The sequence below is a fragment of the Corvus kubaryi genome, unplaced genomic scaffold (assembly GCF_017639235.1).
Source record: "Corvus kubaryi isolate FWS band 111438036 unplaced genomic scaffold, C.kubaryi_AGA036_p1.0 split2-37374, whole genome shotgun sequence".
NCBI classification, from domain to species: Eukaryota; Metazoa; Chordata; class Aves; order Passeriformes; family Corvidae; genus Corvus; species Corvus kubaryi.
Genome location: NW_024582082.1, coordinates 2462929 through 2480882, shown reverse-complemented (window position 1 = coordinate 2480882; position 17954 = coordinate 2462929). Strand labels below are relative to the sequence as shown.

At 47.3% G+C, this 17954-nt stretch overlaps 1 protein-coding gene across 1 annotated transcript in view; it reads right to left on the bottom strand.

The window, feature by feature from the left end:
• The window catches only part of LOC121658068 (protocadherin Fat 2-like), a 56602-nt gene that overhangs the window by 17253 nt on the left and 21395 nt on the right, over positions 1 to 17954 (bottom strand). The window contains exons 4-13 of the mRNA XM_042014477.1: positions 16891 to 16952; positions 15743 to 16054; positions 14890 to 15100; positions 12538 to 12677; positions 10564 to 10839; positions 9925 to 10135; positions 4889 to 8941; positions 2468 to 2664; positions 1685 to 1838; positions 756 to 989 (exon numbers count right to left, since the gene is read on the bottom strand). Of these exons, the coding sequence (XP_041870411.1) occupies positions 756 to 989; positions 1685 to 1838; positions 2468 to 2664; positions 4889 to 8941; positions 9925 to 10135; positions 10564 to 10839; positions 12538 to 12677; positions 14890 to 15100; positions 15743 to 16054; positions 16891 to 16952 (5850 nt within the window). The remainder of the gene's footprint in view (positions 1 to 755; positions 990 to 1684; positions 1839 to 2467; positions 2665 to 4888; positions 8942 to 9924; positions 10136 to 10563; positions 10840 to 12537; positions 12678 to 14889; positions 15101 to 15742; positions 16055 to 16890; positions 16953 to 17954) is intronic.

Sequence of the window (17954 nt, the reverse complement as noted above, 5' to 3'; positions counted from 1 at the left end):
TAATGACCTTCAGTCCCAGGGACAATGGAGTTCTATGGGACAATGGAGTTCCCAGGGACAATGGAGTTCCCAGGGACAATATGATGTTCTATGAACATCATATGAACATTGAGTGCGCCCCTGCTCATCTGAAGGTTCAGACATCTGGCCACCCTCACCATTATCCACCAGTGTCACCTGCCTGCCTTTACTGGCGTTTCCCCTCTTGAATTACCTTGTTCTCAAATGTAATTTCCCTTCATATCTGCTTCCAAAGAAGATAAATACGATCTTGCTTCTCTGTCATCCTAAATTCAGTCTCTGCTGGAGAGGTTTATTGAAAGTTCCTTTCTTAGGAGCCTTACCTATATCTTTGTGTCTTCAGGAGGACCTCTCCATCCAGATTACCTACCTCGCCCATATCTAAAACTCCTTTTATTCCTTACTCCACACATTCTCAGTCCCCACCCTTGATAAAGTTTCTGTCCAGTTTGGATCCCTGTGTCACAGTTTGTGCTGTGCATCACAGTTACAGTTACTGAGCACGCTCTCAAAGAAGGTCTGCGTGTTTCTACAGATACTGCACTCCCAACAGGGTCACAAAAATGCTGATGCCAGCCCAGTAGTCAAGAACATGTCAGTGATGAGATCCAGGCACATCTTCGCCAAGATTCAATCATCTAAACTCATTGCTGTAGCACTTCCCTAGGTTTCAAAAGCTTCTATTCAGAATGAAAGATGAACTCTACCAACACATAAATCCCATTCTGACTCACCTTCATCAAGGTCCCTGGCAGCAACCACGGCAATGGGTGTCTTTGTTGTGGTGTTATCAAAAACGGCCACGGCACAATGACTGGGGAAGAACCTTGGTGCGTTGTCATTGGTGTCCTCAATGATCAGCGTCACATCAGCCTGGCAGGAACGGCCCCCGCCGTCGGTGGCTTTGGCTACGAGGTGGTACGTGGGCTTCTGCTCACGGTCAAGGGGTGCAGATGTGGTCAGCTCCCCTGTGGGAAAGAACAGGAGGTGGTCCTGTCTCCAGCAATCACAGCCACAGCCTACAAGACCTCAGAGAGGTTCAGCTGCCTTCCTGGATGAACCGTGGGAGACAATAATTGAGCTAATAGTGGTGATGTGTCCACGCCACATTGCTCAGGGCTATCCTCGGATCACTGCCAGCCAGGGCCCTGGCAAGGCTTCGCATGGGGAGTCCTGCAAGTTCAGCTGAACTTCATCCAAGGGATACCATCATGGGATAAAACTGTTCATAAATAAATTGTACTTCTAAACTGCACTGCATTGAGCTTTCTGCAATGTAGCAAACTCCAAGTGATCTCTAGAATGATCACAAAGTCTGTTTGGGTAAATACACTGCCCAAGATGGGACAAGAGGTGTTTTGGAATTTAGAACTTGTGTCTTTGGCTCAAGCCAAATACTTGCTGCTCTCTCCTCCTTGAGACCTGGCTGTTAGCAATAGTGTCTGCCCTTCATTTTAACAACATTTGTAAAGAGAGCAAGCAGGAAGATGCGAAGCTCACTCTCCTGGATGCTGTGGCCATTCCTTCCTAGCTTGGGACAGCTGGAATGAAGAGCTCCTTGTGTTTGCTCAAGAGGAGGTAAGTGTTGAGCCATGTTGGGAGCTTGCATTTCTTGGGGGTTGCTGAGGGAGAGGACAAAAGCATCCCATTGCCCTGCTCTCACCTGTGTGTGGGCCCAGCCGGAACTCCTCCGCGCCGGGGCCGTGCAGGCTGTAGGTTATCTGGGCATTGCTGCCGACGTCGGGGTCGGTCGCTGATATTTTCAAAATGAAAAGACCCGGCCCAGCATCTTCAGAAACTCTCCCAGTGTAGAATATCTGGACAGGACAGAAGAAATCGTTGGCATCTGAGCCATCTCCAAAATCCCTCATCCCATATGGGGGGGAACAGACCAACAGAAGCTTCACAGAGAAGGATAAACCCTGTGGTTTATAGGGGAACACAATGTGCCTCCCATTCTTGGCTGCTGGGGTGTGGACTGGGACCAGTGAGCTTATTTCACACAAGCCTTTAAATCTCCTTTGGGAAGTAACCACCTCTGTTCGTTCTCACCAGGGGTGACGTCCACACCAGCGATCAGCTCTCGACAGCAACAAACCTCCTGATGGGAATCTCCCAGCTTAGCAGGATATAAAACTCAGTAATTTACATGCCCCTTCCCAGGAGGCTTCCTGGCATTGTTTATCGCCAAAAATTACTCTTCATAATGCTTAGGCTCTCACTTGCTGCTGGCAAACACGCTTGGAGGCTAGACTTAATATTCTTGCTTGACATGCAGCTTAATTAAAATAGTTAAGCATAATCAAAGCAACAGGATCGTGTGAGAAGAATTATGACAAGCCAAACCCTTTAACATGCTCTGCCTGTTCTTTCTTCTTTGCTATTGTGTTCTTTCCCTCCCAGGATCTCCCTTTATGCCCCTGATGTCCCAGAACAGACATCTCACCTGGCCACACTCAGGGCTGTTGTCATTGATATCCAGTACAAAAATTTCCACTTCAGTGGTAGCCTGAAATTTCCCATCAGAGGCCATAACCTTGAGGAGATATTTCTCCGTATCTTCTCTGTCCAGAGGCTTCTTGGAAGAAATTGTCCATTCACCCTCAATTTGGTCAACTGTGAACTGTCCCAGTACGTCTCCTTCTAGAAGGGGGCAGGAAGCAAGTAAAAAAAGGCATTTACTAAATGCTTAAAATCAGAAGTGACAAGGAAAGGGAATATAGGTGTGTCCAACTGATGGTTCCTTAGGAGACTTGAAGGACTTTGATGCTCTTAGAGGTCTGTTCCAATTGAAATCATTCCATGACTCTCTGACTCACACTGGTGATGCAGAGAGGGCACTGGTGGTGCATCCAGCAGCTGAGGAGCTTTTGGTCAACCTCACTGCACAGCTGGGAAATACCCTGCATGTTTTAGTTATTCCCTGTCTGCACATTACAGTGGGAGAAGGAAACAACTGATTGCAGAAAAGTCAGTAATGTTCTGCAGATGTGCATATTCATTGCCTCAAAACCAGTGTCTCACCTTCCCAAAGCCTGTCAGTCTTTCTTGGTGCATGTTCCTAAAGGGATCTGAGAGTTGTAAATACCCTGCAGACATTGTTTGGATCCTGTTGTTATGGCACCATATGTAGTTGTACTTCCTCTTAAACTATAGGTATTTAATGTATAGCTTTGTTTTCTGGGGCTACTTTTTGTTTCTGTAAGAGGCAAATGATGAGAGGTAAATCCAGACTAGGCAGGCTCTCTGGTCCACCAGATTAATCCTGCTCCTACTGTTGTTACACATGTTGGATTTTAAATGGGCTGGATGCTGCCACTGGAGAATCCCCCTCTCCTGGGAAGGAGCTGGTGTCCTCTCCTGACCCAGGAAGAAGCACGGCAGGAAATGGGAGTCAGTGAAGAGAGCTGGCTGTGGAATCCTGTTTGTGTTGGACTCTGAAGGGTCTTGCACAGTGGGGTAAATTAAATTCACTCCCTTTCTGCTTTCATTTGTGCTGCAGTGATGAGGTGGTGGAGCTGGAGGCACAGTGACACCTCTACTAGCTCTTCCTCTGATGCTGGGAAGCACCAGCCTATGCCCCAATTTAGTTTCTGAGTGTTTGAAATCAATGTGGACAGGGGGAAGCTGGGCTCTGTGTTCACCTAATCCTCTCTTTCGTTGCATTTACATTTATTTGTAGTGTTTGACCTGTGCTGCTTCTGTGCAGAGCACAGAGAGCACAAGGTGTTCACCCCCTAACACGATGTGCATCCTCTCAGGTTTAAAGTACTTGGAAGTTACTACTACCTTTAAGATGGCAGAAATGTGAATACATAATAGATTAAATCTTTCCTCCCAAAGGCTTTCAAATACCTAGGCATGCCATAAACCAAATGAAAGTACCAGCATTCCTCCCCTGTTTTGGATGGTTACAATAATAGATAACGGGCTGCAGCATGATCTGGCCTAATGTTTTGACCCTGAAGGGTCCTCATTTGAGTCTGAACAAACATTTTAATTTGAAGTATCTGCTCCAGGTCTTAGAAAGACCCTTTAGGGTCAAAAAATACCATAAAATCAAGCTTCTACTTGTGCAGGTGCACAACAAACATTCCAGTGTACCTTGCTATTTTACAGCAGTGGTTAATTTTAGTTGGCTTATGTGATGTTTCAGGGATGCAAGTGTAAGTTTTAGTATTTCTTGTTAGCCACAACCTTTACTAAGATTGACGTGAGCGTTTTAAACATCCCCCAGTGCAGAGTGACTAACTGCAGCTTTGTTATTAAGCCAGACTCCAAGTGGTTTTGTAGGAAACACATTTAATACCAAAAAGTTATATATAGTTACTAAAAACACAGACAGGCTACAGGTATATGTGTCATGTGTAAACTGACTGCACTGCTGGCATGAGAAAAAGTTGGGTCAAAGAACTTAAATACAGATCACAGTATCTGTATGTGAGAAAAATCGTCCTTCCTGCTGTGCCACCTCTTCTGTTCTTCCAATAGATATTACAATTACACTGTCTTAATTATTCCTCTCTTGAGAAAGTGTAAATAAATATTTCTACAGTACAGTGTAATTACTTATATGTATCTTACTTATTTATTCCCAAAGAAATAGGACGATTCAGTGGTGAGATAGTTATTTTAATGATCATTCCTCCCACTGCAGTTAGTTACTAAAGGGTTTTGTATTCTCCAGATATATTAACTGAAGAGTCCAACTCATGATGGAGCTCAGCCTTCATCTCCTGCTTCTCATAGGACTGTCAGCATAACACTATTTCTGCACTAATAAGCTGTAAGACAAGGTATCAAATCCTCACTTTAAGATGATACTCTCTTCCTGCCCACTGGAGATTCAAAGTCAGGAAAAACTCACCAGTGATGTAGCACGTGACCCGCCGGTTCTGCTCAGAGATGTCTGCGTCGATGGTGCTCAGGGTGACAACGACCTGGCCCGGCTCTGCGTTCTCAATGACCGACCCCTTGTAGAAATCTGAGGTGAACTGCGGGGCATTGTCGTTTTCATCAGAGACAGTGACCTCCACCAGGGTTTGGGAAGAGAGCTGGACCTTCTTGCCGTGATCAGTCGCCACCACATAAAAGCGATAGATCTCCTGGTCTTCACAGTCCAGCTCTTTCAGTGTGGTGATCCACCCGCTCTCACCGTCGATGGTGAAGAGCCCGCGGAGGTTGCCAGATTCTGCTTCCAGACTGTAGGTCACCTGCCCATCACTTCCCATGTCCTGGTCAATAGCTGTCACTTGAATGACTGTGGTTCCTGAAGGCATGTTCTCCATGACAAAAGCTCTGTAAGGATCTGCCTCAAACACAGGTCTGTTGTCATTGACATCCTGCACTTGGATATTCACAGAGACCAGAGACACCAGCTCAGTCTCCTGATGTGAGCAGTGAGCCATGACATCAACCTGGTACCACTTGGTGGTCTCATGATCCATGGGTTTTTTGATTTTCAAAGCCCCTGTTTGTTCATCCAGTGTGAACACCTCGTCCTTGTTACTTTCTGTAGTGGTTCCCTTCACCAGGCTGTATATAATGGGATCCTCTGCAAAAGCTTTGACTGACCCTATTTCTGACCCCTCTGGAAGATCCTCAGATGCAGAGAATGTATAAAGGGGCTCAGAAAACCTTGGCAATGTCACCTCCCTGGGGACAATCTGGAGATTCACTGGAACAAGGGAGTTCCAGTGAGGGGGTCTGCCATCTTCAGCTTTCACCTTGAAGTTAAAGGCTCTGTTTTCTAAACCAATAAGGCTCTCCTTGACCTTAACAACCCCAGTGGCAGCATTAATTTCCACAAGGTCTTCTGCCACATCTTCCACAGAGTCAACAGAGTAAATGACATCTGCATTTGCACCTTCATCGGCATCGTAAGCCAGTACCTGGATGACAGGGGAGCCTTTGCTGACATTGGACTGGATGGACAGTGTGTATTCAGAGGCTTTGAACAGAGGTGGGTTGTCATTCTCATCTGTAAGAATTATTTTCACAGTGCAGAAGGCTACCTTCCCACCCCCATCCTTGGCCATGACTTTAATGGCAATGACTCTCTCTGTGGAATTTTCCCTGTCCAGCTTTTGCAGTGTGGAAATACAGCCTTTATTGTCTATGGAGAACTTCTCATGGGCGAGTTTATTTATGATGGTGTAGTCTATGGTGCCATATGGGCCACCATCTGGGTCAATAGCCAGCAGCTCAATCACTTTGGTTCCTATCTCAGCATTTTCTGCCAGCTCTGCCTCGTACACATTCTGCTGAAAAGAGGGGCTGTATTTGTTGGCATTCGTGGTGTTGATATACACAGGCACAGTGCTCTTGAAAACTCCATCTGAAGCAGAAACTCTGAGATTGTAAGATGGCTCCAAGTCCTTTTTGCAGCGGTTGAACATGGATATTATCCCAGAAGTGCTGTTGATGGCAAAATGCCTGTTGTCATTACCCGAGAGGATCACGTACTCCAGCCGGGTGGTGTCTCCACTGTCAGGGTCCAGGGCCTGGACTTTGATCACAATGTGCCCACACGTAGCCATTTCACTGACCTTGGCTTCATACTGAAGCTGGCTGAACTCAGGGGGATTGTCATTGATGTCTGTCACATCTACGATTACCAGGGCATCGCTACTGAGTGGAGGCACCCCATGATCTGCAGCTCTGACTTTCATGCGGAACTGTTGATTTGTTTCATAATCAAGTGCTTGAGCTGTTGTTATTTGCCCTGTGCTGGCATCAATATTAAAGAACTTGGCAGCATCTGAACCATCATCCATGATCTGATAGGAGACCACTTTGTTTCTACCTGAATCCTTATCAGAGGCAAAGAGTTGGACAACAGGGGTCTGTGGTGGCAAACTCTCTGAGACAGATGCTGTGTAAATGATCTGAGAAAATATGGGGGGGTTGTCATTAATGTCCTCTACCTCCACCTCTACTCTGGCTTCTGAGAAGGATCCAAGTGCTGTGTCTGTGGCTCTAACAGTGAATGTGTGTTTTGTCTCTAGCTCATAGTCCAGCTGCCCTGTGACAGTAAGGACACCAGTTTTGAAGTCGGTGTTGAAGAGTTTCAGGGAATCTTCTTCCACAATGTTGTAGATGAGGCGCAGGCCTTCAGGGCTGCGGGCCTGGATGTGGAGGATAGATGTGTATGGGGGGATGTTTTCTGGCACCTTCACTCGGTAGTACAAACTTTGGAACAGAGGGTTGGACCTGTTCCTCACACTGATCACAACCTCCTCTTCAGCATGCAGGGGAGGCTCTCCTTTGTCCTTAGCAATGACCCGGAGGTTGTATTTATTTAAACCTTGATAATCAAGAGGCCTCTTAAGGGAGATGTCTCCTAGGTAAGGGTCAATCCGAAAGTATTTGTAGTCCTCTGCAAATGAGTAGGTAACAGCTCCGTTATCCCCTATGTCTTTGTCTGTTGCTGACACCTGAAAAAGGACATCCCCTGGCTCTGTGCCATCCTGCACGGAGGTGTAGTATGGCACATTCTGAAACTGTGGGGGGTTGTCGTTGACATCCTCTACATAAACCCTGACTGTGGCTTGGGACACTCTCGGTGGCTTCCTGTTGTCCTTCACTTCCACAGCTACCTCGTGCATGTCTCGCATTTCGCGGTCAAATTTCACACCCTTGGTCTGAAGAACTCCTGAGGCTTGGATCATTTTGAACCTTTCCTTTTCATTCAAAAGCGAATAGGAAAGGGGTTCATTTAGCTGATACCCTTTGACCCCAAGAATGGTTAGAGTCTTCTCGTCTGTAGAGTTCTCCATCACAGTTGCTGTATATATGTCTTGATCAAATTTCAAGCCAGTACCTTGTACCTGAGTTAAATTTACCTTAACCAGAGCAGTACTCTTATATAAGCCATCACCAGCTCTGACTGTGAGCTCTCGGTAGCTTCTCAGGCCAGTGGTGTTAAGAATGGAGATGAGACCTGTGAGTGGGTGGATATGGAAAGCATTATCAAGGTTCCCTTCCACTATGCTGTAGGTCACCTCTGAATCTGCATCTTTTGCCTGCACTGAGAGAAGCTCCATCCCTGGGTGGGCAGGCAGCAAGACAGAAATGTCGTAAGCGTCTTTGAGAAAGACTGGAGGTGAATCATTGACATCTTTAACGTGGATTGTGACCTTGGCAGGCTTGGATGCAAACAAGCTGGGACTTCCACTGTCATGCACATGTACACTGAAGTGGAAAACTGGGGTGAGCTCATAGTCTATATCAGCACGACTAGTCAGCGTCCCTGTGCTGGGATCCACTGTGAAATATTTCTGTGCCTCTGGTTCCAAAATCTCATAGACCAGCAGAGCATTGGAGTCTTGATCAGCATCTGTTGCAGAGGTCACAAGAGGAGCATTGCTTTCATCCAGAACCATGCTTTGGGATGGGGCATTCTCCATGATCCAGCCAAGGAAGAAAGGCTTAACGAAGACAGGCACATTGTCATTCTCATCTATGACATAGATAAGCACCACTGCATCCATAAATGCTCCAGCCATGTTGGTGCCACGGACTTTCAACTGGTAAAAAGACACCTGCTCAAAATCTAAGCTCTTCTGAGTGGAAATCAGGCCTGACTGATAGTTCATGGAGAACACTCCATCTCCATTTCCATCTTTTATTTCATAGCTAACTGGTGACAAGCTTGTGGCTGAAACCTGGATCAGGGGAGAGCCAACAGGAGTGGATTCACTGATCTCTGTGATGTATTCGGCCTCTGGAAATTTTGGAGGGGTTCGATCCGAGGGTCTAATGTGGACATGTACCGTAGCAGAATCTTTAAGCTGAGGAAACCCCCGATCTTCTGCCTTTACAATAAGAGTAAATCGCTCCTGCCTGGATGGGTCCAGTTTCTGGGCAACTGTAATAATTCCAGAATATGGGTCGATGCTGAATAAGCCTTCCCCATTACCTGCAAGAACAGAAATTACAGAGTGAAGAATGCAGACACCTTACTGGTCTTGGTTTTCTGAACCTCTTTTTTCATAGATTCTCCTGATTTCAGACCTGATTAACATCTGTTTCTTTTACTGGGAGAAATTAATTCATTTCTAAACAATTTTAATTATAAGAACAATGAACCCATTGAGATCTGTGAACTAACATTTGAATCAATCAAAATGTAAATTGGAGATAAACACCCTTCTAATTTAAGCATATTTAGTGGTGGCAGAGCATGTGCTTGAAGCTTTTGCCTCGTGTGCAGAACATGGTAGCACACACAGTACTAGTTCCTTCAAGCCCTGTCATGCTTGTAATTACCAATACTTCAGGAGCAATTAAATTCCTCAGTCCTTGATCATCTAAATTGCAGTGAGAAAGATGGAGCAAAGGATGGCTTGTCTCCTGTGAAGAATTTACAGGCTAAATAGGCCGTGTGGCACAGACATAAATACTTAAGTTTTAACCTTTATAGTGAATGATAAAATATTTGCCCACTGAGCACGAATGACTCAAAACCACCACCAATCAATGCTGAAAGGGTTCTCGCCATTCCTTGAGGATGTGTTTCTTGGTAGAAATAGTGGAATGATGATGACTGCTGTGGGAATTGGAGTACTTTTGCCTAACAACTGAATAGTTCCCATGGACAAAGAGGAATTTTGTCCATGAACTCAGATTTTAGATTGTTCTAACTCGTCCAGTCACATTTTTTCTTAGACCAGTGACTCAACATTAAGCTGTCTTCTTAAGAAAAGATGCTAATATTCCATAATACAGAAACTACCTACTCTAGATTTTTTCCTGGGTAGGAAGAAAATCACATTTTAGAACTGTGCAGCCATTTGCTGTTCTTTGCAACAGCTAGAGAAAAGCTGGTCAAGTGGCCACCAGTTAGAGCATGGTAATGCAGGTATGATCATAACCTAAACTGTCCTGTTGCATGGCTCTCACCTGCCTGAAGGGAGTAGTGAATTTCAGCATTGGCTCCCTGGTCCTGATCAAGGGCTCTGACTTGTATAACCTCTGTGCCCACCACTGCCGAGTCCAGCACTTCTGCTTCGTAATGGATGCTGCTGAACTGGGGAGGGTGAAGGTTGCAGCTGTCCACGTGGATGATGACTCGGACAAAGTTCCGCTTGATGGGGACCTCCTGGTCTCGTACCTGAATGGCAGAGAGAGAGCAGGAACAGTCACACTCAGGGACAAGCCAGTCTTGCCTACACCATCTTCCAAGTAACTCATCAGCACTCTTACAGAGGGGGGTGTTTTGCAGTGGTACCAAGCCCTTGTCTGGGAATGAGCCTGGAAGTTTCAGCACCAAACCTCAGCCTGGAGTTTGAAACCAAACATTAACTATTATGCACTCTGTTTTCTTTTGTAAGAATCCAGTGGCCCTCCAAAGAAGGTGGTTAGAGGAATGCAGGGTGTTAACTACATTTAGCCATATAGTGAGGGTTAACACCCTGCTTTCCTCTTCCCCATTGTTCCAGACAAATCCTCCCTCAAAGACTAGAACCACTTTTAATTTCTCCAGTGACCCACATATTGCAGCCAAGCTGGTGGACTCAGCAGGGCTTGGTTAGGACTCACCATCACTGTGAGGGTGTGCTGAGGCATGGGCTGGGAACTGAAGCCTTCTGCTGTTGTGAGGGCTCCACTGCCTGGATCCAACTGGAAAAGTCTTGTGCTTTTGGAGTCCACACTGCCATGGATGGTGTAGATGAGCCCCTTTCCTTTGTCCTTGTCTGTTGCACTGACTTGAAGGATTTCTCTCCCTGAGGGGGTATCTTCAGGAATCCGCACCTCGTAATGGCTCTCAAGAAACTGGGGACGGTGCTGGTTGATGTCGATCACGTGGATAAATGCCTGTGGGGGAGACAGCACAGTGAGGGCAGCAACTGGACATGCAGCCATGTAAAATCTCAGCTACCAATCCTTCTTGGGCACTGACACACTCTGAGTGCCGTAACCACCACAGTTTTCCACCTCTTGGAGCTTTCCCATCCGCGATGACTGGGAGCCCTTTTGTCCTTCATCCGAAGGAACTCCTGCTGTGCCTTGCCCTTCGTGTTTTTCAGTTTGCTTCCTCTCCTTTTTTAAAATCTCTCCAGTCTGGCACAGCATTCAGAGTGAACACGCCTGCACTTGGCACATGGGGAAACAGTCACAGCCTGCTGTGGAAAGCAGCAGTGGCTCAGCTGTGGTGCCAGCTTTGCTGGCTGGTGCCTACACAGCAAGCCCATTATTTACTCACCAGAAAGCTGACAGAAGGGGGATGTTTGGTAAAAGAAGGGAGGGGCTGGCCTATCTCAAGATATTTCTGTTCTGGTATTTTCAAAATATTTCTGATATTTTCAAAAATTTCTGTTCTACCCTTTTTAGCCAAGTCTTCCTCTCTGCATTTAACAGCCCCCCCCAGGGAATCCTGAATCCTGCCTGGGAAGTCACTACTTTCTTCTGTGTGGTCCCCTACTCTGGCTGTCCTGACCCTCCTACTGATGTGCTTCCTGCATCTTAGGAAGTCCCAACCAAGTGTAATAATTTGCTTCCTTTAGCAGACCTGAGCATGCCACGGGGGTTTTGCAGAAGCAGGTTTCTTGACATCTGCTAGCGGCCTCGAGTGCCAAAATAAACGTGGGGATGAGATGCAAGGTGGCAGGGCATGCACACCAGGCAAGGTGGGGCTTTGTTTGTTTATTTGGAACAATACTTGAAGATAGTTGAGACAAGTGGCCATCCGTTAGCATCTTAGCATCACGTTTCACAGGAATGGTGGAGCTCCTCACTCATCACCCCCCACAGTGAACTTCCCATGATAAGCGTCACTGACAGGTGACTCACGTTCTAGGTCTTCCTGTGCAGCAAGGGCTGGATTTTTGGCTGCTTCTGAAGTGTGGAGAGAATGATGAGTGAAAGATCGAGCCCTGAACATCCCTCCTCAGGGTAGGTAAAGATGGGCAAATCTCATCATTTTAGCTGGGGCTCAGGGACATGCCTGAGAGTGAAGTGCCTCCTTTCACCAGCACTTACTTTTTACGTGGCAACTCAGAGCACACAGCATCTCTGCAGTTGCCCCACTCACTCCCTGGGCCTGACCTCACCTCTTGCAGATGCATTTGTGCTGGCTGTACCTGGGCTAACACATCCCAAGAACACCCCTTGGCATGGGAACACGGACCCAAGCCTGACCTAACTGTGTACACACTTTCCTTAAGCCGTTGTCCCAGCTGTGCTGGAATTCAGCCTGAGCAGCTGAGACCAAGCTGAGGTGTGAGTGTGTGAACTGCCAGCCCAGCTTGGCTGGTGGTGTAGATGTGTCCTTGCATGCTGGCTGGGATCAACAGAAAAGACCCAGGCTTTCCTAGACCAGTTGTGTTTCCAACAACATAAAAACAATCTTAGCTTGGCGTAAGTAAGACTTGGGTCACTGTGTAATGTAAGATCACAGGGTAAGGAGATTCCTGTGCCTGGCACCTGATCCACAGCTCAGTAGACTCAGAATAAAGGTTCCCTTTGGCACATGCTCCCTCTCAATAGGGTCTCTACTAAAGAAAAAAACATTACCTGGGTTTTGATTGTACTGGACCCATCAGTGACTTCTACTGTCAGGTTATAGCTTGACTTCTTCCTTGCATCCAGGGGTCTTGCAATGACCATGCTGCCTGTACTCTTTTCAATGTCAAAATCCATGTCATCATCACCACCTGGGACAAGGGAGAGATGGAAAAGGGAAACAGGAGGGCAGTTACTGTCAGCTAGATTGGGGATAGTGCCATAGGTAAGGTTTCTCCCAAATCTGGAAACTTAAAACAACATGTGATTGATAGATAGATAGATAGATAGACTGACAGACACAGGAGACAGGGAGAACAAGGAGAAGCTGGACAAAGAGGTACTCACAGACGGTGACAAAGGAGTGTGAAAAGGAAGGTGAACAGAACTAGAGAAAATGAAGAGGAGGAGAGAAGGGGGAAGGATGCACTTATGCATGTGATGTCCTGGCTAGACTGGCAACAGGCACATTTGAGCATTGATTTATTTGCACAAGGTTTCCAGCCATGCAGCATCACTGGCTTAGCATGGATCAGGGACCTGCTGGGTAGAACAGGGCTCTTGCTGGCTTCTGATTCAAGGTCACACTGTGGGCATATCAGCATTGGTCCTCATCATCATGGCTGGGAGCCTGTGAGCTACCTGAATTCCCAACACACCAACAGTTGGGGAGGCAGACGGTGCTTCCAGGGTGAGCAGAGCCTGTTGCCTCCAACCCAGATGGCTGAGAAGTGCCAGGAACAGCAGGCCTGAGCAGCTCAGCAGCAGAAGGCTGTCCCTCACTCTACTGCTGCTCAGCCCTGGCATGGCAGCTCCTTTCTCATGCCTCGCTTGCTGGGGTCAGTTGGGCCCCTCTTGCACATTAAACCCTGCAAAGCTCCTCTGAGATATGGAGAGGCTGAAACAGTTTTCTGTGATTGATCCCAGGTCTCAACTTCTTTCTTCCTGGCTACTAGATGCTCTGGATTCTGCTTTATTCTATTACCAGCTGGTAAAATATTTGCTGGTTGTAAAATTACATATCTTCCCTTGCTGGAGGAATGCAGTGCTCACCAGCCATCTGGACCACTGCTCTCCTCCTGGGAAGGAGACAGAAAGAAGCAGACAGAGAGTGAGAGATGCCTGGATGTCTTTCCCTGACAAAAGAGGGAAGGCCAATGTTGCTTTGTCAGAGCTTTTGCAGACTCCATCAACCCCAGTGACAGAGTGTTTGTGGTCTGGGAAAGGTGAAACTTTGAATGAGGTGCTGAAGGCTCCTGAATCTCTCCATCACCCTCTTGCTTGCTAGCTACCGTGAACTTTCCTTCCCTTGCAGGGAAAATAAAATCCTGTCCTTTTCCACCAGGATAGAAACTAAGAGAGCCTTGAGCATCACTTGGTACACTGGGTACTGGGAAAGATGAGGCCAAGCTATGCTCCAGCACTCAGCAGGGAAATGATGGGGTAGCATTCAGAGGAATACACCATTAATTCTTCAGACCCAAGCAGACACTACTAATGCTGGATAAACCTTTCACTGATATTGTCTTGCTCCTTGTAGCATTGTATCTCTTGTTGCTTAATTGTATTTATACACCAATATCCTTGCCCTAACACAGTAAGGGGAAAAACTATTCGCTTGCCCAATTAAGGCTTTGTCTGACAAGGGCAGGCCCTGCAGGCAGTACCAGGGAAAGGCTGTGCAAGGTAGATTGGGGCACCACTTCAAAACATCAAATTACGTGAGCACAATTGGCCCTCATTGGTAGGACCAGTTCTGCACACGCTGCCTGGAGAGTCCCCTGGGGTGACAGCCCACGTCCCCTCTGAATCGTGTGTCTTAGAGGAGGCCCTAGAGTTCCACATTCCATGTCTAAATCATCCCTGGGATGTGGTGAGGTGGAAGGGAGAGCCCCACAAGTTAGGGCAGACCAGGTCTTTGAGGAATGCTTCCTTCTCAGTTCCCTGCTCAAGACTCAACATGGAGGGAAATACAGGGGGTGTCCGTAACACCCAGCCACACACCTGGATCCTTGCAGGCAGTTTTAACAAAACCAACAGTGTCACCTGATTCCCAGGAGGAGCTGGCACTGGCATGCCCTGCCTCTCATGCGACATCGGAGAGCACCTCAAACACGGGCAAGTTCCAGAATGTAATTTAAAAAGCGTGTTAGGTAATTGCACTTGGCACCAGAGGCCTTGGATGGGCAGCTTTGTCTAATGGCTGTTTAAACCTTCTGGTGCCCGTGAGAAAGCTCTCCCTGTAGCTCACCTACACCTAAAGCAAACAACTTCATTAGCTCAGGCATGCGAGCGCTGAAAGCCAAGGGAGCCGGAGCAAAGGCTCCCAGACACTGCTGCCCTGCTCTAGTTTCTGTGTCTCACCTGTGATATTAAACCACACTTGGCTGGGGCCCATCTCGATGCTGATCACTCCCACCATGTGGTTCACGGGATCTGTTTCCATCACGGCGAAGTTAAAGTGGGGTTCATCAAAAGCCAGTGGTTCTGAGGAAGGGCTGGGCCGGGCCACCCAGCTGATGTGAAGTCTGACGTGGGAGGAGAGTGGGGGGCTGCCGCCATCTGTGGCCTTGACCTGCCGAGAAAGGCGCATGCAGTCAGGGAGAAGGCTGAGTTAGCTCATGGGAACTCCACGGAAAGCTTCTTCTCCCACCCACCAGGAATTTCAGCTCCCAGTGTGCCCAAAATCCCATGAAACAAATCTTGAGCCAGTGGTCCATGCTCTGGCTGCTTCCGAGGCAGAGCCATGCAACCCAAATTCCTCTTTACCATCAAGTAAATCTGCCAAGCTCTATCCATAGCAGAGACCTGGATCACAAGTCTTATTGCAAGGACCCACAGACTCTGAAAGGGCTTTGAGCATCCAAGCTCCATGGCCTGATCAGAATGCCAAACAGAGGCATGATGTTCAAGGCTGTTCAGGTTGGGTCCATAACCATATGGGATCATGGATTACTGTATTCCTTTCTGAAGGTTAGGTTGGACAGTTAATTTTAAATTTATTGTCCATTTTTAATAGGTTCCTACCTTCTGCATTTCCCATCATTCCCTTCCAGTTTCTCTCCCTGTAAAACAATTCCCTTATTCGAGCTCTCCTCCCACTGCTGCATTTTCTCCATCTCTTTCCTTTTATCTTTTCTGTTTCTGAACCCTTTTCTCTCTTTCCCTCTCCACACACTTCTCCCCATCAGCTCTTTGTGTTTCCCTCTTCTCTCACCGTGAGTATGTTGTATTCAGAGGCAGGAAAAGCTTTCCTGGAGAAGACTGTGCCAGTTGTGGGGTTGATGGTGAATATCCCCTCCTCCTCCTCCTCGATGGTGTAGGTGATCTGGCTGTTCTGGCCCTGGTCACGGTCGGAAGCGATCAGCCTGTAGACAGGCAGTGGGGTCTCCGAGGCCTCTCTCTCGGGGAGCTGCACCATGAAGAGCTTGTGGGGGAAACTGGGAGGGCTGTCGTTGGCATCCAAGACTTGGATCACGACTCTGCTGGTGGACTTCAGGGTTGGCTCTCCGTTGTCAGAGACAGCCACCTGTCAGCAAGCAAAGGGAGTAGGTGACAGGGCCCTTAGACGTGACCTGGAGTGTGTCCAGCCAGCCTCCATCCTGGTGGGCAATGACTCAGCCAGCGGTTTTTGTGTGGGTCTGCATTTTATCTCAACATTTTCAAAGGTGCTGCTCCTCTCTGCAGGGGAAAGCCTGGTGGCTCTAGCAGGCACTGTGCAGGGCCTGTCCATGCACAGGGGGATGAGTTTGCAGGGCTCCTGCTCCCAGCTGCTCTGGGCAGTGGGTCAGGCTGGTCATTGGAGATCACGCTGCTGAAAATGTTCATATTGCAATGGTTTGGCGAGGTACCAGCCATCCTCACCCTGCCCTGCCTGTGCATGCTCACAGCATGTTGCATTGCACAGAGAAACGTGTTATCCCCATCACCCCGATGGACTCAAAAACCTCCAGATCCCTCTGATGGGAATACTCATAGCTGGGAGCAGCTGAGGATGGGGGCCGGTGACCAAAGCTACACAGCAATGTCTGATACAATGAGATAAACAAGGGTGGATTTTTCTGGCTTGCTCTTTCCCCCATAATGTATAAACCATCCTGCTAGAGGACAGTTCCAGTCCTCTTCTGCATTCCCACAGCTTCCAGAGCAGAACTTTTGCTCCAGTCTTCAGCAAGAAAATAATAAACCCCACAGTACTGCTGCAGCTGTCTCTTGGGTTAACACACACCATTTAATTAAGTTTCCCAGCAGTTGGGAGCTGATGGGATGAGATTCCTTCTCTGTGCTCCAACTTGCAAGGAAAGCTCTTTGAGGACTTAATACACTTGTAGGTAAATAAAGCTAATTACAATCATCATTACCCACCTCTAGGATATGTTCAGCCTTGTATTCTCGATCCAGCTGCCGTGAAGTCGTGGAAATCAGACCTGCCAAGAAAGAAACCGTTTGAGCTCCAAGACTCAGCATGCAAGAAAAGCCAGGGCTGATCAGATCCCTCAATGCCCAAGATCAGCCTGCCCACCTGTCCCGTTTCAGGTTCCCTTTGTGATCAGAGGAGAAAGACAGATACCCCCAGAGGGTAACCCATCCCCTCCCAGCGTGAATCCCTCTGTGGAGGTGTTGCTCTTGCTCTCTGATCACAGAGACCATGGAGGAGGGGGAACACCTACCAGATGCCTGCATCAGTTGAGGGTTGGCAAGGCATTAGGTGAGAAAAGCTGCAGGACCATGAAAACAAAACTTTTCTTATGCCTCTAAGTAAAAAACATTCTGCATGTGCTGGCACAAGCCTGGCCTCTTAACAAGTCCCAACTCCTCTTTTCCCTGTGCTGAACTTTGCTCTTTGTAATTTACAGTGTTTTGACAAAAGTTTGTCTTCTGTCTTGGGAAATACCCTCTATTCAACTGCTAGAACAAATGCATTGGGGCTAAAAATAAGGTACACGGTCGATAATAATGTTGGTGTATTATTTAAGCCATGCTGAGAGACAGGATGAGTCCTCCAACAATTGCAATATTTGAGGGATTTCTGAAAAATACACAGCAGTTTAACCACAGGGAATAGGATGGATGCAGGAGGGAGGAACTGTGGCTATAATAAACTGGAGTTGAAACAAAATCATCATAATTGCCTCTTTTTGGCCTGTCCACGACTAAGCTGACTAGACACAAGTGTGGAAAGGATGGAATTGAGGCTTCTGTTTCCATGTCTGGTTTCATAACAATCATTGCAGAGTGCCTTGACTCTTCACTTTTGGGGAAAAGCAGCTCTAGATCATTTTCACAACTGCTTTACCAGTGATGGAAATTGTATATGTAATGTTTGACCTCCTGAAAGTCATCAAGTCTGACACCTGTGAGTGTTTTTGTCCACTCCCAGTTATCAAGGTCTTCCTCTTCCTTGTGAAGGGAAGTTCTGCTTCTTCACA